This window comes from Cervus canadensis, chromosome 29, assembly GCF_019320065.1.
Source record: "Cervus canadensis isolate Bull #8, Minnesota chromosome 29, ASM1932006v1, whole genome shotgun sequence".
Classification (NCBI taxonomy): domain Eukaryota; kingdom Metazoa; phylum Chordata; class Mammalia; order Artiodactyla; family Cervidae; genus Cervus; species Cervus canadensis.
Window position 1 is genome coordinate 31,259,678 of NC_057414.1, and position 23,487 is coordinate 31,283,164.

At 53.6% G+C, this 23,487-nt stretch overlaps 1 protein-coding gene across 1 annotated transcript in view; it reads left to right on the forward strand.

Moving 5' to 3' along the window:
- Nucleotides 1-2,230: 2,230 nt before the first annotated feature.
- The window catches only part of OPCML (opioid binding protein/cell adhesion molecule like), a 1,016,949-nt gene continuing 995,692 nt past the window's right edge, over nt 2,231-23,487 (forward strand). The window contains exon 1 of the mRNA XM_043452160.1: nt 2,231-2,669. Within this exon, the coding sequence (XP_043308095.1) occupies nt 2,609-2,669 (61 nt within the window). The 5' untranslated portion in view covers nt 2,231-2,608. The remainder of the gene's footprint in view (nt 2,670-23,487) is intronic.

The window sequence follows — 23,487 nt, forward strand, 5'->3', positions numbered from 1 at the left end:
CTCACCCCGACCCGCTCCCTCTGAAGTGGTCCACCGTGTAGCTGTCCCTGCTCAGAGGAAAGATGAGTGCAGACAAGGAGTGGAAGGTGACAGTCCGCATCACAGCACCATTGCCTGGTTTCGGTTGGGTTGTTCTCCTACCTTGTGGCTATTTAAATACAGTTTTGATGATTTTGTTTGCTTTAGATGGAGGAAAAAAAGATTCATAGAAGGTATAAAATTGCATATTATTTACCCCAGAGGAAAGAACAGTCCCCCTAGTAAATATGCATTGAAGCATTTTTATTTGTATTTGTATTTTTTAAGGTGTTTAAACAGACCCAGTAGACCGTAATACCTCTTTTCAGAGTTGGTGCCATCTATTGATTAAATATGCATTTATACGTTTCTTCTCCTACTTTTTCTTTAAATAAAAGAGACATATATTTTAATCATTTAATAGACTAGAAGAATTGATCAGCAAAAATACATATTTATGTGTTTGCTCAAGAAAAGGTTTTATTAGGCATACAAATTTGAAAAACTAAAATATTTCTTGTTATACATTGATGTTTCTTAAACATGAATTTAATTAAAGGTGCAGGGCATGTGTGTATGTTATAGGAAATAGCTTGGTTGAATAAATGGGAGGTTTTTAAAACACAAATATAACTGAAAGGAAATAGAGAAAGAAGATGAATTTGGAGTAAGAAGGTCCTAGGTTCTCTGCCACTTCATGGCGCTGGAGAAGGGACTAGTCTGTGTCTGTATCTGTGCAGGTGGAACTCAGAGAAGATGTACCCGGAGTGCCCACCACTGTGCTGGGTCCAGTAGAGGCTGAGGCAGGTTGACTCCTGCTGCCCATCAGCTCTCGAGAGGGACCAGAGGCTGTGCCCTCGGAGCCTCCAAGACACACGCACACCTGGGACTCAGATGTGTGTTAAGTGCATGCTTGGGTGCAGGAGCCTCAGATGCACCCCCAGCTACAGCCCTGGTGGTGATGACCAAGTAAAACACTGATTGTTTTACTTCTTTAAAAGCACAAGGTCTTACTTTTTTTTAGAAATGGCCTCTGTTCTGTTAGACCAGAAGAACTCATGGCAATGGGTAGTAGGCATAGCTACTTAGTGGCAACTGTGAGGATTTCACTTTAGGACACCTCTGTGTTTGAATCCTAACTCTCTTAGCTGTGTGACCTTTAGCAAGTTGCTGAACCTCTCTGAGCTTCAGTTTCAGCCTACTAAAACCCAGTGGTAGCAATGGCCAAGTAGTGGGACTATAATGAGGATGAAATAAGATGATACATGTGAATATGTGTCCATGGCAGGCACTTGGGAAAATGTCTGCAATCTCAGTGAAGGTGGAGGGCAGACCCACAGGGTCGGTCACACACAGACCATAAGCCTGAGCACACACACTGAGCTGGGAAGGAATCCAGGCCCGGGTGGGTTCTCGGGAGGACACTTGGGGGCAGAAATATTTATAGTTTTACTGTGTGTGCCCAGCACCTTCTGTAATACCCCATGTTGTTCATTTCACAGATTCTGGACATTGAGCGGGTCCATCAGAGGGGCGCCTCCTCAGGGAGCAGAGATCACTGCCCATGGCAGGCCTGGAGGCCGGGAGTGGGGCTGTAGGCCTTCCTGAGAGCAGCTGTGGAGCAGGAAGGGACTGCACACCCAGAGGAATGGTCCACGTGAGCGGGCGGCTGTTTCAGGGGTAGGGCCGCATGGGCTGTGGACAGAAGCCAGGATAGAAGGTAGAAAACTGCAGGCTCCTCTGTCCTCTCACCTGGAGATTCCCGTGACTTCAGCTGCAACCTGCCTCCTGTCCGTCTATTCTGAGCACACCCCTGCCCCTGGCGTCATCATCACAGCAACTGCTACAGCGTCTACAGCGTCCCCTCTGGGGTTTGAGGATGCTCTAATTGTGGGGAACCGGGCCAATGCTCCTTGCATCCTTGGTGGAGAAAACCCTGATGCACCCATCTTCCTGCTGGGAAAACTGAAATCTTCTAAGGGCTCCTAATGACAGAGTGGGGTGGGGCGGGGGGCGGGCACAGAACTAAATGTCCCAGTGACCCCCGTGGGCGGCCTCGGCTCCTGTCCCCTCCCCACCTGGAGACCAGGAGGAGGGAAGACAGTGAGGAACTGGCCTGAGCTTTGGTCACAGTGCCTTTCTTGCGCCCTGAGCCAGCCCCTCCCTCTGCCCACGAAGGCGCGCCTCTGCCCACGGAAGGAAGGAAGCCCTGCGCGCTGGCACCTCACCCACAGAGCAGCGTCCGCCTCGTGCTCGGGGGCGAGGGTGAGTGGGGGTGCAGACCGAGGCTCCCCGGAGCCCAGCCTCCCCGCTGCAAAGTGCCCGAGTGTCGCTCAGGAGAGTGGAGCCAATGCGAGCCTTGGAGGAGGTCTGCTCCGCGCCCCGCACAGACTGGTGCTGATGGTGCTTACCAGTTGTGTGTCTGTGCAAGAAAAAACCCCGAGACGCTGCCTGCCTGCTCCCCCTCTCTCCTGCTCTCTCCCTCCTTTCGCAAACATTGGATTTAAACCTGCTCAGAATTCAGTGCAGAGGAAGGCGGCAGCGGCAGCGGCAGCAGCCGGCCCAGCCGCGGGGACCCCGCAGCCTCAAGATGCACCAGCCCGCCTGCTGGATCGTCTTCTCCGTGACGACCGCCCTGCTGTTCATCCCAGGTACCCAACAGGGGCTCCGGCTCCCCGGGGCGGCTCCGAGGAGGAGCCGGAGGGGAAGGGGCAGGGGTGTCTGGGGAGGGGGCGACCAGGGAGTGTGAGCTGCGTGTGCGGGTCGAGGTGGGCTAGCGCCTGAGCACGCACCGCTCAGCTCTCCCTCACGCGCACACACGGGTGCTTGCAGCATAGCTCTTGGGGTTCGCCCTCCCCCCGGCGGGTCTGGTGAGCTGGGTTCGAGAGCTGCACCCGCTGTGAGGCACTGCTGTTTCTTGGTGCCCTGTGCCGGCTGGCTTTAACCAGTTGCGTCCCAGGGGTCGGAGGAGAGGGGCTTCAACTCCCAGCAACCAGTCCTTCTCTCCACTCCTGTTGGGACCAGCAGGAGAGAGGCGGGTGTCCTGGCTCCTCTGCCCATCATTTCGGCACCCCTCCTATCTCCCGGCATCTCTGTTTTTCCATCTCTCCTCCTTTCTCTCTCCCTCTCCCCTTCCTCCCTCCCTCCCTCCCACCCTCGCCCCACTCCCTCTCTAGCCCCTTCCTCTCCCATCCCTCCTCCTTTGCTCCAGTATTTCTTCTCTTACAAGGTTCTCCCACCGCCATCCTTTCTTTATCCTTCCGCCAAATGGGCAGATTGTGCCTTTGAAATTCAGAATCCCATTTTCCGCCTCCTCCTCCTCGCATCTGAAAGGCGACTTTCCCCCGACAGAATTGGGAATGTTCTCACCGGGGGAAGGGTGGGAATCTGGGTTTACCTAGTTCTCCTCAGCACCTTCCCTCCCTCCCCGGTGATTTAAACCTGGTGCCGCCTAGCACAGCCGTAACTTGTTTGGGGGGAGCAAATTCTGCAGCGACACAGGTAAGATGCTGCAATCCTGCCAGAACAAGCTTAGTGGAAGTGTTGCAAAACCCAACACGTTGTAATAGATTTGATAATTGCACGCGTGTCGTTCGCAAGCAGACAGCTGAATGCCTGCAGGCAGCCTTCAAACACTGCTGAAGGGACTGGGCTATGCTTCCAAGGGTTTAGACAGCATCTGAGAGTCTGTGGGGTTTCCACCCTCAGCCCCAGCCCAAGAAGAATTTTCATTTTTTTTTTCCAAATTGAGATTCATGCATTTGGTTACACATTCACTTAAACCTTAAATCATGTACATATATACATAGATGTAAATACTAAGATTCTTAAGCCTTGCGTATCCTGTTATGGGTAAAACACACAATTTCACATTTTTATATTCAGAATTTCTTGGCTTTTTTTTTTTTAAGAACGTAAAGGCCTAAGTATTTCTAAGCTACCAAAGTGAAATCAGAAAAATGAAAAGTTTATTGGGAAGTGGGAAGAAGAGGATGGAGTGAAAAAAAAAAGAGGAATTCCATTGTATAATGCTATGTGATGCTGTTTTAAAATTGCACGTTTCCCAGCCAAGACGGGCTCTGCACAACCACGTTCTAGGCTGAGAAGTTCAGAGTGGGGGCTGCTGCTCCTCTTCTTCCAGGTTCAGGCCTGGGAGGGGGTCTCCACAGGCTCAGGAGGGAAGACCAAGGGTCTCTTAGTACCTTCTGCAGCAGGGTGGAGGGAGCCAGGTGGGCACTGTGGGTCCACGTGAGGAGACAAACTTCCCCATGGGTGCCAGTCCCTGCCTGGGTGATAGCTCAGGGACCCCGGCACCCAGTGCCCCCTCCTCTTGCTGAGCTAGAGCAGAGCTGGCAGGACAGCAGCGCTGGGACCACCCTCCCAGCCTCGGTGGCTTTGGGCTCCTCTCTGAACACTGCACTTCCAAAGTGGGGAGGGAGCGAGCCCCCGGAGGGTGCTGGAGCTGCATTGCAGTGCATCCTGAAGGGAGCAGAGCCTGTGATGCCTCCCCCTAGAGGTGCAGGGCACCCAGTACCCAACGGGCTCCTCTCCACAGTGGGGACAGAGGCACCCCCACCTGAGGCAGGCTCTGCTCCAGGGCACGGCCTCCCCCAACCCCTTGTCCTCAGGAGGATAAGCTCAGCGAGCCACGTAGGGGGAGACATTTCTGCTGGGAGGGCTGCTCTTCCTGGTGATTGTGCTGGGAGCTGGCCTCCTCCCCCAGGAGGAGGAAGAGGAGGAAAGTTGGCCCTGGAGGCTCCCAGAGAAAGGAAAGCAGCGTCACTTCAGGAGGGGTCCTGCGGGGAAGCCGGGCCTGGCTGTGCCCCGAAGTTCAGGGGTGACTGCCGCCTCACTTCTTGTGCTTCCTTTCTGTGTTTTTAGACTCTGCCCCTGTTTCTAATGATGCCTTTCCTCCCCTCGGGGTTAACACCAGCTTGTTAGCCATGTACTTTCCCAGCGTCTAAAGGCAGAGGCTAATGCAATAATGCAGCCCTGACCTGGTTGGGCCACGATGCCATTTCATTCTGCAGTGTTCTGTTTCCTGGTGAAATGCTCGTCTCCATCCCAGAATAATTTTAAGGCTAATGTTGTTGTCACCTGATGCCTTGGGGGGTGGGCAGGAGCTGGGAGGGGGAGGATGGCCGAACATTGCTTTTCTAGGCAGACTCTCTGGGACGGGAAAGGCAGCAACACATGGAAACCATAGTGAGCCCACACGCGAGATGGGGAGGGGACTCAGTGGACAATTTAGTTGTCACCTTGGGCTTGAGGTGTTTCTGAGACCCTGCATGCTTAGAGTGGGGGCTCTTGTGGTTCCAGACAGGAGGGGAGACTGGCCTGGGCAGGGAGCCTTTCTGAACTGGGGTTCTGGGGCCTTGGTGGAACAGGAGTGGGTGGGAAGCAAGCCTGAGTGAAGAGTGGGGGTGGTGCAGATTAACATAAGAACCCACACCCCCACCGCAGATGGGCATTTCTAACAAACACCCCCCATCCCTGGTCCCTCTATGCTCACTTTGTCTGTACTTGAGAATCTGTCCACAGCCTGCAGCATTCGAGTCCAAACCTCTCTGGGCCTGCCTTCTTCCCTCTGCGTAAGACCCAGCAGGGCAGGGGGGTGGGTGTGGGGGTGCTGTCTTTATGGCCAAGGCTCAGTTTTGGAAGCGCAGAGTCACCCCAGTCAGAGGCCCAGCTCCCTGGTGGCAGGACTGGCTCTGTGATCTGGAGGGCTTCTGTCTCCAGGCTGAGATCATGACCTCCTGCTTGTCACCTTCTGAGCTGTCCTCTGGGCCTCAGTCTACCAGTCCTGTCTAGCACGGGTTTGAGCAGCGTTTGCTTCTTGTTTGCAACTGCATGGAATAGCCAAAAATGTAGGCTAGCCGATCACAAGGTGAACATAGAAAACCCAGCCTGGTCTCCAGCAATAGGGCAGAAAGAAGAGGCTGCTGCTCAGGAGGGGAGTGGGCCTTCCTTGTGGTGCAGGAGTTGGAAGGCAGGGTGGAGCATACGACGATGCACAAGTCATTGTCACGTGGTGATAACCAGCCGTCCAGTCCCAGCTTCGTTTATCCAGGTTCTGATTACACAGTCTGCTGAGTAAGATGTCCTCCTGCCTTAAGAGCAGGGTCCATGAAACGGAATTATTCCAGCGTTCCTGCTCTTGGACCCGACGCCGTGGCCCACAGACCCTGAGCTTCCTGGGCCTTGGTTTCTCTGCGTGGAGGACGAGGGCGGCCGATGTGGCCCCTTTGGTTCCTGATGCTTCTCTGCAGGCTTCTCAGGTGCTCTGCCCTTGGGTCTCGTGTCAGGCTCGGCCAGTCGGTGCTCCGGGCCATCTCCTGCAGCCTCTGGGCCGTGACCTCCGGTCCTGGGCTCGCTGGACCTGAGCCCTGGGCTGTTGCCATCGCCCACAGCTGCCTGGGCGGAGATGAGGCCTGGATGCCCAGGCCGGCTGTTCCTGCGGGAGATCTCGGGCGTCGGCCCACAGATGGTTGGGGGCTGCCTGCGAGCCCCGTCAGCAGGGGTGGGCGTTCACACCACTCGCGATGCTGCGTGGCACCTTCCAAACACGGGGGCCGGACCGGTGCTCAGAGGAGGGAGCCAGGCTGGCCTCACCAGAGGTGGCCCCGCTCTCCTCTGCCGACTTGCCTGACCCCGCTGAAGGTGCCGGGCTTCAGGCCAGCCTCATCCGCCCTCTAGCGCCTTCGTGTTCTTAGTGGAAAACTGAGTCTTTGCTTCTCAACCCACGAGGCCTTGGCCGCCTGTGCCTTTCCCTGAAGGAGGCGGGCAGTAACGGGGGTGGGGGAAGGACGTGGCTCTGTTTGCTAGATTTCTACAAGTCTGTGCCCTGAGGTGGTGGTGCTCCTAGGGCCCCGCATGGCACTGAGGGTAATCCTGAGAATGGGCAGGAAGAGACCCTGTATCAGGGATAAACTTGAAGACAAACGTGCTTGCTATTCCCTTCCTGTAGGTGTGAGAATACACATCTTCCCTTCACTAAACCCACTCCTGCCCCCCACACAGGCCTCTGAGTCAGAGCTCAGTCTCCCTCCCCGTCACATCCACAGTCCCACAAGGAAAGCAGCCTGTCCCTCGGGACTCGCATCTCTGCTCCTCCAGGGCCCTTTGTTGTAGCCACAAGCCCGGGTGCTCTCCTGTGGGTGCCCCTGGGGGCTGGCCTCCACCCGGCTTATACCGCACTCCACCATGGCCATGCACGGGAGTGCTTCCCCAGCCATGTAGGGACCCCGTGCATCCCCCCACCCACCCTAGGCCTGGAGCCTGACCCTGGTTCCCCAGTGCCTCCCTCCCCCCAGATCCCTCGGTGCCCAGAGGCTGGGGGCTCCCCTGCAGTCACTAGGCTAACTTAATTAAATGTTTGCCGAATGCTTTGAGACACCCCTGGGCGATGCGCTGGGTAAGTGCGAGGCATTATCATTATGGTGCAGGCACTTTCCTTTAATGAGCAGAGATGCTGAGCTGAGACACCCCCGAAAGGCCCAGATGGATCAATGCGGTGGGACACAGGCCATTGATTGGAGTGGCTGCTCACACATTCCTGGGAAATGGTAAGTGACACCCACCCCAGGAGGACCAGCACCTTCCACGTCTCAGAGTACAGACCCTCTGAAGCAGCTTGAGTGGCCATTCTTGTGGCATTTCTTCATAGAGAGTTTACAGAGGCTGTGTCACCGCTCTTGGAAGTTTGCTTAGTGGTTGTACTGAGGATAATGCCATCTTCCTGCCTTGTGGTCTACCTGGGAGATTCATCTTGGGTTTTGCTCATTTCTCAAAGCGGTCATGAGATAGGCAGGGGAGATACTGTCCAATCCTGAGCTTGTCTTTTCTTTGCTTAAAGCCCTATGCAGACTTCTGGTTGCTTTAGGACCGGAGTCCAAGGCAATCAACCTGGTCCCCAGGCCACGGCCTTCCCCCGGCTCCGTATCGCTCTGGGCTCAGTCCCCAAACACCATGCTGTCTCCTTCCCCAGGGGTTTCCCCTGTGAGGTCACCTGACCCTCCTTTCATGATGTTTCTGGATAAATGTCCTTTCCATCCTTCGGGGCTCAGCTCTAGTTTCTCCTAGGAGAGTTTTCTAGATGCTCTAGAGTAGGTTAGGTTTCCCTCCTTACTGCCCAGTCCAGGAGGCCAGGATTCTCCTGTTTAACACTGTTGAGTTCGGGTATTTTAGAGTGATTCTTCCTGTTATGTCTCGCTTTGCTGCCTGGACTGTGGTCCCTCGGGGTACAAAACGCATCCAGTCACATGATGGGGTGCCCTGCACAGTGACAGATACAGAACATGTGCTCACAGAGTGCTAGTGAACTGAACGAATGAGGAGATGGACGAATGGACACATGCACAGGTGACCATCCCGGTCACACGAGTACCAAGTGTCAGCTTCTCTGCTCCACCCTTTTCTGTTCCCTTCATCGAATCCTCAGGCATCTGGGCCCCTGGGTTGGGCCACCCATCAGCTTTTCCATGTTGAGAGAGAGGCTTTGCTAATGGGAGGTGGAAGTGCTGTAGTGATTACTCATTCCGGTCTTCACGCTTGTCAATAAACACCAGCCCGAGCTTCCAGCCACACACACACGCGGCGGCTCAGAGCTGCGGACAGTGCTTCTGCATGTCACGTCGCCTGTCGCCACAGACACACCTGAGAGTGAGGATCTCTCAGTAAACAGACGTGGGCCCTGATGTTGGCTGTCGGCCTCATGGGAACCAAAATCACTCAAGTTTAAGCCAATCTGGGAAGGTGACACTAGTGGTAAAGAACCCGCCTGCCAATGCAGGAGACGTAAGAGACTCCAGTTTGACCCCTGGGTCGGGAAGATCCCCTGGAGGAGGGCATGGCAATCCACTCCAGTATTCTTGCCTGGAGAATCCCATGGACAGAGGAGCCTGGCAGGCTACAGTCCATAGGGTCCCAAAGAGTTGGACACAACTGAATTGACTTAGCATGGAAACTCATGAGGTGGCCCCAATTATTAGAAATTCAGACTCAGACTCGCCTGTGGATGCTACAAGGAGGAGGTGTGTCCTCAGTAAGTAGGATGCTGGGTTTAGGGCAAACAGTGATATCATAGGGTGAGTCATGCCTGAGCAGGAGACACCTCGATGGATTCATGTTCACAGGACCAGGTCAGAGGGCTCAGCCAGTCTGAGGAAATGGAGACAGGGCTTCTTGTGTTTGTCCCTAGTCACTTCTTACAGCCGAGCTGACTTCAGTCTCGCTCTTTCATGACTGTGGGCTTCTGAGCAGCAGGGGTCTTGCCTTACTCCTGTCTGATGATGACGCCACAAGTCCCAGTCACATTTGCTTGTCTGACATGTTGCTTATTGAGTGATTATTGTGTGACAGGCACTGTGCTGGGAACAAGAAGCCTGAACAAAGTCCTCGTGGTCCCTGTTCTCAAGATGTTCACGGCCTCGTGGCAGAGACCGTGTGTCTCAGGTCCGTGCCCCCATGGAGGGAAGTTAGGCTGCTGTGAGTCCTGTTGGAGGGGAGGCGGGGGGCTGCCACAGTTTCCCGCAGGAAGGGCTTGACTTGCCAGGGAGGCAAGACCACTTGTCTGCGAAAATGACAGTTGAGCTGAGAGCTGAAGGATGAAACGCAGAAATTATCCAAACCCAGGGGAAGGTGTGGGAAGAGGCAGACAGAACAGGACGTGCAGAGACCAGGAGCAGAGGGGACCAGAGGGCATCGTCCTGTTTGTCTGGAGCATGGAGGAAGGGCGTGTGGTACAGGAGGCCAGCAGCCCTGGAAGCTCATGTTAGTTGTCCTGGTCTTCATTCTAGAAGTGATGGAACACCGCTGATGCGGCTCATCTGCTGGGGCTGAGGATCGTGACCTACATTTTCATCTCACTCCTGTGCAGATGTAGAGTGAGTTAGAAGGGAGCAGACTCAGAAGGTGTGGGCCAGCCAGGAGGCCCCTGCAGTAGATCAGGTGGGAAATGGCTGGGGGTGTCGGACTAGAGAGATACGGGTGACGTGAGCCTCTCTGGGAGAGTCAGAGCTGCCCCAGATGCATCTGAAGAACCCGCGTCTAAGGTAAACCCACGGTGAGCCCTGGCAGCACCCGGCAGAGTAGAGGCTCTGTCCTGCATGTCCTGCTTACAGACCATCTCCTTCAGCTCGCGTGTAGTTTTCCCCTGGAACCATCACTCCTGGAGATCTCATCATCTCAGTCCCTTCTCTGGTGTCCTCTTAGCAGCTAATGTAGGAGTTTAAAATTGCATCATTCACCCACCAGTACATTAAGGAGATCGCAAAGGGCTCCAGCAGTATCATCTGCTGGATCCTGCCTGGGGCTCTTTGCTCCTAGGCATTTTAGAGATGCTTGGATTGGACTCAAGATTGATTATTGGGAATTAGGATGCAATCTTCTCACCAGTGTTACTGTGATGTCACAAAAGCAGGGATGACCTCCCCATCACGCCCACCACCTGGGTGAGTCCTGTTAATTTATGTAGGAAAGCAGAGCCCTGGGAGCTGAGAGGGCCACTGGAGAGTGTCATGTCCCTTCCTTTCATTCTACAGTCGAGGGTGTTGAGGCACAGAAAGCGCAGTGTCTTATCTAATGTCACACAGTCAGCAGGGACCAGCCAGCATGTCCACACAGAGTTTCAACATTCTGTGCTCACAGCCCAGCTGGTGGCGTTTTAACATGGCATTGAGCTGGGCTGAGCCTCCCCATGGGGTCCCCTGTTGGAAAGTGGACCTGCAGCCTCGGTCCCTGCTCTGTTCCCCTAGGCTCTTTTATCTTAGTACACAAGGAGCATGTGGAGCAAGGGACTTCTGAGTGCCTGGTACCCAAGAATTAAGTTGACAGGTCAGGAGCAAGAGAGAAGCCTGTCCTTCTCAGGGGGCATCCTCATACTCTCAATGATGTCTGTATATGAACTGGGAGACTTCTAGAAACCAGTTGATCCTTGATGTGTGGAGAGAGATGCTCAGGGTGGCACATATCAAATACCTCACACGTGTCTACCTGTTTGGTCTGCACACTGGGAAAGGCACCTGCTTTTATCAGCACTGGACTATCAAACCCAAGAGAAGAAAATCCACCGAAAATGCTGTGACTGTTATAGTACCGATTCCTGGTGAAATGGGAACTGGCAGTGTATACAGAACCTCCGTGTACGTCATAACCACTCTGTATGATGTTTGATTGAAGTGAAGGCTTGCACCCCTTTCCTTGCTCCCTGCTCTGCCCTCACCATGGACCATGCAGGCCTGGGTGCAGTCGATGGCGTGATGGGGTCAGGAGAGCTGTGGACAACGTGGAACGGGAAGCCAGGATGCATATTCACAGCAGACGGAGATGTAGGTGCCTGTGCTGAGGCCAGGCTCCAATGGGCATTTCCCTTCTAGGAAGACAGGCCTCACGCAGCCTTTGCTTCTCTGAACAAGCCAACCTGGTTTTTCCGAAGAAGCCAGTGCCAGGGGATCCCCAGCTCCTCGAAGGCAGAAGAATGTTGGAATAGAGAGCGTGGAGGTGGAAATAGCCCGTCAGCCTCCAGTCCAAGGGAGGCTGAGTTGCCTTGGGAGTCCCCTGGCTTCCTCCCACGGAGACGGCCGTGCCCAGTCTTACTTGGCACCGGGGTGGACGCCTCTTTGGGTGAGGCCCAGATGGGAAGGGATGGTGAAAATCACTTGGGATTCTGCATCCTTTCCTGATGAGTCTGCCCCTCCTCCTGTTTCAGGGGGAAGGGGCTTCACTGGTGGCTCAGATGGTAAAGAATCTGCCTGTAATATAGGAAACCCAGGTTTGATGCCTGAATCAGGAAGATCCTCTGGAGAAGGGAATGGCTATCCACTCCAGTATTCTTGCCCATGGACAGAGGAGCCTGGTGGGCTGCAGTCCATGGGATCACAAAGAGTTGAACACGACTGATTGACTAACACACATATATACACTCAAATAAAACTATGAGCACAGAGCCTGGTGCTTGTAAGAATTCAACACTTGGTCACTAGGATGATTATTTGGGGCAAGCTGAGTTGCGATTACATGTGGGAAGTCCAAGAGGAGACATCACTTCACATCCAGGGGTCGCAAAGAGTCAGACATGGCTGAGTGACTAACACTTCCACTTGGGAGTGAAAGGACACCGCCCTACACCTGCCCCCATGGTGCCCATGAAGACTGGCCCACACCTATATTATGACGTGGACAACTGCTTGCTTTCTTCTTTCATTTATTTATTTTTGGTATAAAATAAGGTACAAGAACATACTGTACAACATGGGGAATATAGCCAATATTCTATAATAACTATGAACAGAGTGTAACCTTTGCAAATTGTGAGTCAGTATATTATATACCTGTGATTGTGTAATATTTTACATTAACTTACTTCAATAAAAATTGTTTATTTTCATGGTGGCCACGGAGCCCTTCTGCCGTGCCTTGTGGGAGAATGTGGAAGCAGAGATCTCAGGAGCTGCATGAGGGGCCTTTTCTCCTGTGAACCCATCCCATATCCTCTATCCTGCTTTATTTTCAGTTCTTCATGACTCTTTCTTGTTCTGCTGCTTTTCGATGGTGACATCTGGGATGATGCCTGTGGTAGGTTTGTCAGCAAAACAAAAACCCGTCCTTCAGTTTAACTCGTCCGGGACACTGGCTCTCGGTTACCATCAGCAGACCTCTCACCGAGGCCTGTGTTTGGAATGTATGGTGGCTCAGGTGGTAAAGAATCTGCCCATAATGCAGGAGACCTGGGTTTGATCCCTGGGTAGGGAAGATCCCCTGGAGGAGGAAATGACAACCCACTCCAGTATTCTTGCCTGGGGAATCCCATGTACAGAGGAGCCTGGTGGGCTACAGTTCATGGGGTCACAAAGAGTCGCACCCGACTGAGCGACTAACACCTGCCCAAAGAACTGGATACATGAGAAATATCTTTGTTATTCTCTTAGAATTTCCAAAGCTGCCTCTTTTGCACTGAATGTTTGTGGGAGGAGACAGAGCGCCCTGGTGGCCGCTGGAGAGCAGAGGTGAGAGCAGGAGGGAGTCAGGGTGGAGGTGGAGCTGGGCTTGGCTGGAGGCCAGAGACTGGGAAGGATGAAGGCTGAGCACGAGGCCACCGGGCGGGGGCTTCGGGCAGGATACGGGGCAGAGGATGTGGCAGATACCCAGCAAGTGGGCGTGGAGGCCAGGTCTGAGCCACAGGGCACTCCAGCCTCAGAGCAGAGGCCCTGCCCAAGGCTGAGTGGTGTGGGGGTGGTTTTGATGCCTGTGGCCCTCTGGGGCAGACTCCTCTGTAGGCAGAGCCCTGCCCTGGGCCCCTGAGGGTGGGCCAAGCGATGGAAAAACACCAGAAACCCCAGATTGAGCACAGGGCATCCTGGTAGACACAGAAACTGCCTGCCTCCTGCCTACACTTGCCACAGCTGAGCCCACCCCCACCCCCACTTCCTGGGAGGGCTCAGAGCCCTGCAGGCTTGGTTGCAGGTAAGTGGGGGAAGTCTCTGCCTCATTCCATGACCTCATCTTCTCTGAGCAACCAGAGTAGTCCCACTCTGACCTATTTCATACCGTCCCATTTTGCTATTAAAAACTGAGACCTATTGTACAATTAATATATGACCTACTGGAGTGGGTATCCATCCCTGGGAGAACGCGGGGATCTTCCCGACCCAGGGACTGAACCTGGAGCTCCTGCATTGCAGACAGATTCTTTACCATCTGAGCCACCAGGGAAGCCCAGTATCTGACTAGTGGTCTCTCAACTTTGTTTTAGAGCCTGTGCATGCATTGTTTTCATTTATGCAGAAATGATCTGTGTCGCTACACATATACAGTAACAAAAAGGATAAATGAAGAAATGAAAATAGGAATTCTAGTATTCCTTTCCTTTACTCAGTTTAGCACTCAGAGCGTCCCTGGGGCCAGTACCACTCAGGTCCAGAACTCCGCTCATGCCACTTCCCTGGGCCTGGAGTCAGGACAGAAACATCACGTCGTCATTGGCAGAAGGCGTCCACGGCTCCTCTCTGGCCGCTTCTCTCAAGACTCCACATGGGAGGTGTCCTTGACCTCACCCCACTCCGTGTCTGGGTGCAGCACAGTTGCTCTGCAGGCCCCGTCTCGGAGCAGCTGTCATGTCCTTTGACAATTCCGTCTTTGTGGTAAAAATGAGTAACATGTCAGTGGATACAGACCAGGATTACGGATGTTCTCTTATTTATCAAAAAGGACCATTGAGGGGAAGTAAATGCAGAACAGTCCTGGGGGAGGAAAAAGTGCTAAGCACTGGGACCCTCCGTTCCAGCTGCACGTGATTCCTCATCCTAGTTCTCACCCTGTTCTTCTCTGCCCAGCTCTTCCCCAGGGACCACCTGCTGCAGAGACTGGGGTCCTGGCTTCCCCCACGGGAAGGTCCAGCCCAGGTGGGGGGAAGGTTTAGAGGCCATGCTAATGGAGACACACAGGACGGAAGAAGGAAACACACAGGAAGGAAATAGGAGACACACTACTTCCTACTGGACTTCTTCCAGTAGGAAGCTTGGCGGCACTGGATGGCTTTCCTGCATATTGTCCCACTGATAGTGCAGCCCCGAGGATAGGGTCTCAGGTCACAAGCCCCCTTCCCACCTCTGCTGTCCGAAGCACATGGCCATGTTGGCTGTGTGGCCACGTTGCTCAGACTGAGCCTGGCAGAGGTGCCGGCTCACAGCCGTTCTTAGCGACACGGCCTCTGTGATGGGTGGCTTTGGCTTGAGGCTCCCCAGGACCTGGCCACACTCTCCTTAGGAGGGTCTGGTGCCCCCGTATCTGCCCAGGCCTCCTGCAGCCTCGCTCTCACTCCCGGGTCAGAGGACCCTGGTCTCCATCTCCGTCCCATCTTCTCTTCAGATGCCCCCTGGTCCACATCTTGATACTTTGTCCTGTCTGGCTTCTGGTTTTGGGAGGGTCCAAGCTGGTGTGGTGCAGGGTTGAGAGCAGGCCCACCTCTGGCTCTTTGCTCCAGATTCCTGCTTCCCCAGCTCCCTGTCATAGCACCCGCCCTACTCTGCAGCCCCAAAACACTCTCGGGCAGCTGTGGGAGAGCTGCGTGCATGGTCGTCAACTCCAGGAGGGACTTGCTCTTCCAGACTCTCCTTCACAGAACCCTGGAGCCCTGGGCCTTGGAAGCCCTCCCTCGACTCTGAGTAAGTGAGACATCTTCATCCCAAGTTCTTCAGATTTCCGCCTGGGTTTCTGGCATCTCTGGATTAGTGATAAAGCTGCCTATTTCTCCCCCCATGTGACCCGAGTCTGTGTGGAGATGCAGTGCACACCTGGCCTTCTTTCTCATCTTCCTGCTTTGTTACCTGGAGCACATCCCCTGGGGCGCTCATGAAGTGGGCTCTGCCCTCCAGTCATGCTTCCGTGGTGAATGGTTGCAGTCCTGCACTTGCTTCTGGAGCATGATTTCCCTGATGTCGCCAGATTCTTGACACTCAGCAGGACAGTTCTTGGTTGTGGGTCTGCCTGGTGCATTTCAGGATGTTTAGACGTGTCCCTGGCCTCTACCCATCGGACACCAGCAGCACCTCTCCGGTTGTGACAACCAAGATTGTCTCCAGACACAGACACATGTCCCCTGGGGCACACAATTTTTCCTGGTTGAGAATCACTGTTGTGTGGTTTTAAATGGTCAGCACGGTCTCCTAGCAACCCCCTAACTTAGGTCAGTTGTCTTTCTCACTACTCTAATGAAGGACAGCCTTCTCTTTTTATTCCAGAGGCCTGCACCTCTGATCCATCCTGGTTTCAAGTCTGTGAGAAGCTTCTAGTTTTCAGTTTGTGCCACCGAAAATTAGGTTTATCCCAAACCTGTAAATCAGGTCATCAACTTCTTCATCTATGCCGGGTGCTCTCTGATGAACGCTTTGTAGGGATGGCTAGCAAGGGGAGTGCACTGATGATAACACTGTTAGGCGTGATGGTGGGAATATGTCTAGAGTAAAGCAGATATGAGAAGTCTTAGGCCACAACCACATGATTAGTTTAGCTGGACTGACTCTCTCACTGGATGTGCCATTTTCGTTAGCCAAACTGTTCCAACAACTCTCTTCTTTAGGGCAGACTTGGAGTTTTCTCTATTAGCTGGAGTAGTCAGGAGTGAAAGTGACAGCCCAGATGGGATTCTTATGCACGAACATTTAAACCTAAACTAAAATGCAATGTCTGAGATCATGGGTTGCAAACAGTAGTGTAGACCTACTCACAGTGGTGGTGGTAGAGTTTTGAGATCCATTAAAAATCCTGAGCCAGTTTGAAAGAGAAGGAATTTTGTCCAATAAAGAAGTGAGGATGGCCCTAAATATTAAAATGCACTCTTAAAATTTTTTTGGGGCTATAGTTGCTTTACAATGTTGTGTTAGTTTCTGCTATGCAGCAAAGTGAATCAGTTATATGTATACATACGTCTCTTCTTGTTTTGGGTTTCCTTCCCATTTAGGTCACTAAAGAGCCCTGGGTAGAGTTCCCTGGGCTATACAGTAGGTTCTCACTAGTTATATGTTTTATACACATTATCAGTAGTGTATATATGTGAATCCCAGTCTCCCAATCCATTCCCCCCTTCCCACATTGGTGTCCATATTTTTGTTCTCTGTGTCTTTGTGTCTGTTAAAAAGCACTTTTGACTGGAGTGTTTGGGTGGGTTCTTGATGAAAGGGAGGGATCTCTGATCAGATACTCAGAGCGTCCTATGTCTACCCACATTCCATTGGTAACAGGGATCCCAGGAGCTCCAGGTGCTGGGGGTGGGAGCAGACACGGGTGAGCCAGAGCAGAGGAGGCAAAAACCTAGCAGGAGTGCTGGAGGAATCCGCCCTCCCCCCCCACTCCACCCCGCTGCCACCTGACTTCAGCCACTTTGGAGCGACCTGTGAGCTGAAGCATGAGCCCGTATTAGAGAGGCCAGTGTCTCAGAGCTTCAAGCCTAAGGGGTAGTCAGATCACTGGGGCAGAAAGCAGACCAGACCCTGTCCAGCCCCACCCTGCACTGGCTTCTTGTCCCGTGTGAGAATCTTTGACCTCACCCTGTGGACGCTGACAGCGTTGCAGCTCTAGGGCCTTACGGACGCCCAGGGATGGGACCCGTGCCTGCTGTCTGGATGCCTTTCTCATGGCCATGACCGGTTCTGAGGCTACTCCAGTCTTTTCAGAAGTGCTCTTGGGCTCCCTGGCTACTGCAGAGGCCTTTGCGGCCCTGGGAGGCCTTGCCTTGCCGTGTAAGGACTGACCCTTTGGGGTTCTGAGTTGAATTTCTTCTCTATACTCAGCTGATCTGTGGCCTGATTTCTCTGCTGCGGGGTTGTTGACAACAGTAATTTTAGAAGCTAAACTGTTAATTTCTGCTATCTAGCTCACTGATTAGGATCTTTTCATGAACTCCATTATAAATGCCAGATTTGGTTTAGGTGAAAGCTGCCTCATGGTGAAACTCTATGTTGGACGATTACTTCAACAAGGTCATGGGTGCCATGGGCATCTGGTGAGCACTTGGTCTCTACCAGGCTCTGGAGACTCAGGATTCGGTGGGGTCTCTCGGGGAGGGGAGGCCAGAAAGCCTGCGGGCACATCATGGTGTATTCTCCTACAGCCTTCTAATTACCTTCCCCCTGAAAGCACGAAGAAGAGTGAAAAACCTTTTCTTGAAGTTCCACCAGAGAGGCTTCCCAGATCTGGGAGGGGAGGGGGACCCTGGAGCTGAGTTTTTAAAGAGCTGGATGGTCACCTCACCCCAGGAGATCCCAGGGGAAGGAATACAGAAGGAAACAGGAAGAGACCCAGACACTGAGCTCCAGGGACTTCAGCTCTGCACGAGGTGACAGATGTGATTACGTGGGTGATCGTCCATGGCAACATGTCGATAGGCTGGTAAAGGGTCAGGGCAACAGCCACCAGGTGAGTGAGCTGCAGGCCTTGTTTGGCAGAGCTCCTGGCCACATGTCACCTGTCACTGCAGGATCTGACTCAAGAGCATGGGTGGTGTTATTGCTGGGAAAGTGCAGGCTGGGTTCATAACATTCTCTGGAGTATTTAATGACAGGGCGAGATGAGAAACCCAAGCCTGGGGAGGCCACGTCTGTGTCCACAAACTGTCGGCATCATAGGGGACCTGAGGCACTGGAGCCCAGTGCAGAGACTCATGTGGGTTCACAGAGCCACATGCAGAGGGGCTGCGGGTGAGTGGGGGTCTTAGGGATGGAAACGAGGTCTGATGAATCCTGGCTCAGACACTTCTCACGCTCCTCCCTCTTGGAGAGAGTTCCCTATAGATCACACCAGAGAAAAGCTGGTGAAGATCTGAAAGACTTTCTTCTCAACCTGGAACAACAAGCTGGAAGGGGTTGTCCAGGCAGTGGTCCTCAGCTACTCAGACCTGCATCTTGTGGCCATGCAGGACTATGACCAGTTGGGAGCATCCGAGGCCTCACGGAGGCCCACCTGCATCTCCAGGCCCGCAGGGCTACAAGCAAGCCTTTGGCAGAATTCTCCACCCAAGAACTTCCCTCCGAGGCCTCAGTGCTTCTCCAAAGCCAGAGCTTTGGCTCCTGTGTCTGATTTAAGGGGTAAACGTGGGCACGAGGACGACCCTAGCTGTCTTCAGGAGGAGATGCCTGGGAAGTGGGTCCCACACAGAAGAGAGGTTCAGAGCTGTTCTTGGATAAATAATCCAGTGGGCGGCTCCCCTGAGCATAACATCCTGTGCAAGTCAGTCAGCTTTAGAGGAGGAGCTCCCCAGTGCTGACAACCCTGCCACACCCCTGGGGTACCTGCTCAGCCTCTCTGGGACTTGGAGAGGAGCCACCCATGTGGATCCGTGGGAGCAGGCTGGCTGAGTGAAGTCTGAACGTGCATGTGTTGGAGGACTTCAAGGGGGCCTCAGGGTAAACACTGAATGGCAGGCTACCCGGTTGCAGTGGGGGCCATGGGTGAGTCAGGAGGGGGCTTGAGAAGCATGGCCCCTTCTGTCTGTCCCATCCTTCTGACTGGGTGCTGGGGGTGATGCCAGGCAAGAGGGGGAGGCCCAGGCAGCCTCCACCCCCACATTCATGGCCCCCATGTTCATGGGCACCCCCCCAGGCTCATGGCCCCCACCCATGTTCATGGCCCCACGTTTGTAGCCTCGGGTTCTTCCTTGCTGTTAGGTGTGGGCCTGGTCCCGAGGGTGAGGCTGCTGACACAGGCAGATGAGATCTGGGTGTGAAGCCTGGGCGAGGTGATGCCTGATAGGTCTCTCCACCACCTCCTATCCTCCCCTCCTCCGTGTGACCAGGGAGCAGAAATGTGGCACTTTCAGCAGCCCAGGCCCCCAGCCAGTGATTGCAGGTTGAATTTTCAGGCTAGAGTGGGTTCCGCCAGGGTCAGGGCTGCGGACTTCTAGACTCAGGGCCCTTCCTCAGCCTGCTTCACCTGCTCTGCGTGGAAAACTGGGGGCAGAAGTCACTCACCCCAGATCACTCTGGTGAGTGGACCCAGAGGCTCAGATCAGGAGGATACCAGTGTCCGATGGCTCTCATGGTCTTTCCTACTTAGGGTGTGCTTCCTGGGCCAGCAGCGTGGAAATGAAGACTCTTGCTCAGATCTCTGCCCAAAGCCCGGCCCAAAACAGTCTCTTCCTAGCAGCCTTGTTGGCCACTGCACCCAGCGAGCACTCTTTCCCTCTGGACTCCAGGATGTGGTTCTTGATCCTGTCTGCATAGTGGGACCATCAGTGGGGTGGGGTGATGGGGGGAGCTCAGAACTCCCAGACCCCTGCCCGGGTCCTCCTCCCTGAGATTCTGATGTAATTGATCATGGTACAGTGTCTGATGCTAGGATGTTTTAAAGTCTCCCCTGGCTCATTTGGGATTTTAATGATCTACCCTCTCAACAACCACGCCTAAAAATGTCTTCACCGTTGTGAAGATTCTTCTGTGTAATCAGAGGGTGAACGACTTGTGCTCAGGAATTCCCCTGCTCCCCGAATGAGCACAGTGGTGTCGGAAGCGGCGATGGGAGTTCAGGTCCTGAACTCACCTTCCTGGCTGTGCCGGGCTGTGTGCCCTTGGGTGCGTCACTGGCCTTTCCTCAGCCTCAGAGTTATTCTCTACAGAAGACTGCACAGGGCATCCCTTAAGGACCCAGCTGGCTGGATGTTTGTGATTCCAGTGTGTGCTCAGAAATCAGGGTTGATTGCAGCTGGCCCTGGCGCTGAAGCCTGACCTTTGACCCATTTTGGCGTGTTTTTGTCCTCCTCCTGCTTCACGGCAGTAGGATGCTGGCATTTTCACCTCTGGAGATGTGTCTTCTCAGCTGAACTTCAGGCCTTTTGTGAGGTCATCTTCACCAAACCTTCTGCTGGTCCACGTGCTGCTCTGTCTGAATTATAGCAGGGTGTCCCTCAGGGCCAAGGAAGGGCTGGCTTGCCCCTAGAAGGTGTGCTCTGTCCCAACCCCACCCTGTGGATCAACAGGGAAAGTGGGTGCAGTTTTAAGACAACACTAAGGTTAAGAATAAGGGGTGTGGGAGAAAGACTGTGGTGCAGGGACCAAAATGAAAAACATTTAGAGAAGTCAGATGCCTGCTGCCTTTGGAAGGAAGAGAGTGGAGGAGCGGGCTTAGTGGGAGCTGCAGCAGTCCAAAGGAGGCGGTCTCCCCAGCACTGCACAGATGCTGGAGATGAGACCTACAGAGTTCCATCTCAAGCCCGGCCAGCGTGGGGCACTCACACAGGATGATTGAGCAGTAACCATCCTGCCCGGGTCTCCAGGGCAAAGCTTTTCTGCTCCCGTTCTTAGGGTAGCGCCCTCCGTGCCTCTTGCAGCAATACCGCCTCTGACTTGACCAGGACGACTGGCCCTAACTCCTCCATCTCCTGAGCTCCCAGGAACTCATCTGAAACAAATATGCTGCTAATCCACCCCTGCACTTTCTGAGGGATCTTGGTGACAGCAGAGGAAGAGCAGAAAGGCAAGGATGCCACAGGTGTTGCAGGAAGGTTTGGGTTCAGTAAGCAGCAGCAGTGAAGCCCCAGGGCTCCCGTTCATCCCACAGGGCATTTAGGGGCTCTGCTTAGGGGCCAAGCTCCCTGGGGGCATCTCAGCACTTTTGGGATTCTTTGTTCTGCTCCTTAAGACTCAGATAAAGTAATGCTACTGAGTTTGGACTGAACCGAGAGCTCAGGTGTATGGATCAGAGTCCCTTTTCTCTGGATGAAGGGACATCAGACGAGACATTTTCTGTTCTGGGGCCTCAGTTTTTTCAGACATGAGGAAGGAACTATAATATCTGCCTTTGTCCCAACTCAGGATTTTTGTGTGGGTCCAGGGTGCTATTGGTAGAGAGAAAAAAGGAAGGACCATCATGCTAACCAGGTATACTTAGTCTATCATTGTGCTTCCAGTTGGGGTGGTTCATATTTATTAGAGGCTTCGTATGTTTGGTAAAAATGGAGAAATTGGTGCGAATCAGTAGGTAGCTGTCCTCCAGATGGGGTGGCCCTAGCAGTGGAAAAGCCAGGATGGGTTATCCATGTCCCTGTGGACACAGAGACTGAGGCAAAAATTGAATGTGTTCTGTTTGGCTCCTATGGAACAGGCCAGGCCAGGATGGGCCTCACGAGGCTCTCTTGGGTGGGCTGGGGGCTGGGCAGTTGTTAGAATCCACTCTTTCAAGGAGCTGAGGGAAGGATTGGTTCTCTCCTTTTGGGGGCACAGGTCACACAGTTGCTTGTTTGTGGTCAGTGTCCATAGAGGAGGCATTAAGGGCAAGTGTCCAGTGGTGGGAATGAGAAATGCAGAGATAGATAATATGTGCCTGGGCTGGGTTTCTGGCATCAAGTCTGACATGCCAAAGGAAGTGGGTGTGGGTGAAAGAGACAGGCAAGAGGGCGGGCCAAAGGGCAGGTGGGGTGAAGCAGCAGAGAGTGCAGGATGGGGCAGTGGGGAGGGTGCATCCACACGGACGGCAGGCCGAGGAGGTCAGGGCAGGTGCTGAGCTGACGTCAGATGGAGTTGTAACCAGAACCCTGTCTCCATGTCCCACACAGGGCCATCTGGTGTAATGAACAGGACCCCACAGGCCTTTCTGGACTCCTCCAACCCTCCCCTCCCCTGTATCCTCTTGAATCACCCAGATAACAGTACCTGAGGCGTTTTACAAGATGCTGAAACCACTTCCAAATGGAAGAAATTAACTGCTTGATTACTATGAGCCCCTAGCCCCCAGGCCTCTTGGTGCCTGAGAGCAGATAATGTTAACCCTGTGACCTCACCATCAGCCAACCAGAGAATTGTGCACGAGCTGATCACAGGCCCTGAGAGCCCTGCCCTCACCTGGCCTCTAAAATGCTTTCCTGAAACCTAAAGGGAGCACAGACCTTTTAGCACCAGCTCCTCTGGACGCCTTGCTCAGCGCCTGTAACAACCTGTAACAACCTGCTACACTTTGTTGCACCACAACCTGGGTAAGTAGGTTGGCTTTACTGCATGCAGTGAGCAGACCCAAGTTTGGTTCCTAGACTCTCCTAGAAGCTCTGTCTGTGGCCTCCCTTCTTGGGAAAAGCAGGGGCTTCCCTGTGAGGACACCTCTGTGCCTGGTCAGGGCAGTCCTCTCTCTTGGGGGCAGGGGAGTGCATCGTCCAGAGTCTCCAACTCAAAAGGCCATTTCTTTATTCCTTCTGCTTAGAGGTGAAGCTCTTCGCAGACACAGTGTGAAAGAAGAGGTCATTTTCCTTTCTTCCTGGAGAAGGAATTCCGGGGTCAGTGGGGCCCTCACCCTTTCTAAGGGCAGGCGACACGGCCGGTGGCCGAGTGACTGCAGCCTTGGTGCCCGAGCTGAGCCGCCCACAGCCTGATGCCCGCCTGCCTGCCGCTGCTCCATCCCCCGCTCCTGCCTCCCTGGGGGCATCTCAACCTTTCTTAGTGTGTCTCCTGTAAGGTCCCTGTTGGCCATATTCGCTTCTGTATTTTAATGGTTTGGACTAATTTTCACTTTATTTTTGTATTTATTTTAACACAATCACTTATAATGAGGCTAATGACATTTTGTCTGCATGGTGGCGCATTTTAATTTGGTCTCGGAAATGTCAGAGCGATCAGGCAGTTTGGTATCTCGGAAACACAATATGTGACGGTGACAATAGGCTCCCCTCCATCACCGCATCTCCTTGTTATCTGCCAGCCCCTGGGCCGCCCGGTCCCACTTGGCCAGGTCTCCGCGCTGGCATGGATGGAGACAGTGGTAAAACATCACCGAGACAGAAGAGAGACTCCTCAGAGGGGCCTTCTGGAAAGCACGGTGAACATAATCTAACAGATCTCAGCACTCTGCAAAGCTGGCTCAACACAAGTGGGCGGTCTTTTCCTAGTGGCACTATTGTGTCAGCCCTTGACCTTCCCTCCACCCACAGTTTCTCTGTGAGCCACTGGCAGTCACCTTTCTCTACACTCTCTCATCCTTTCCTTTAAGACAGGGCTG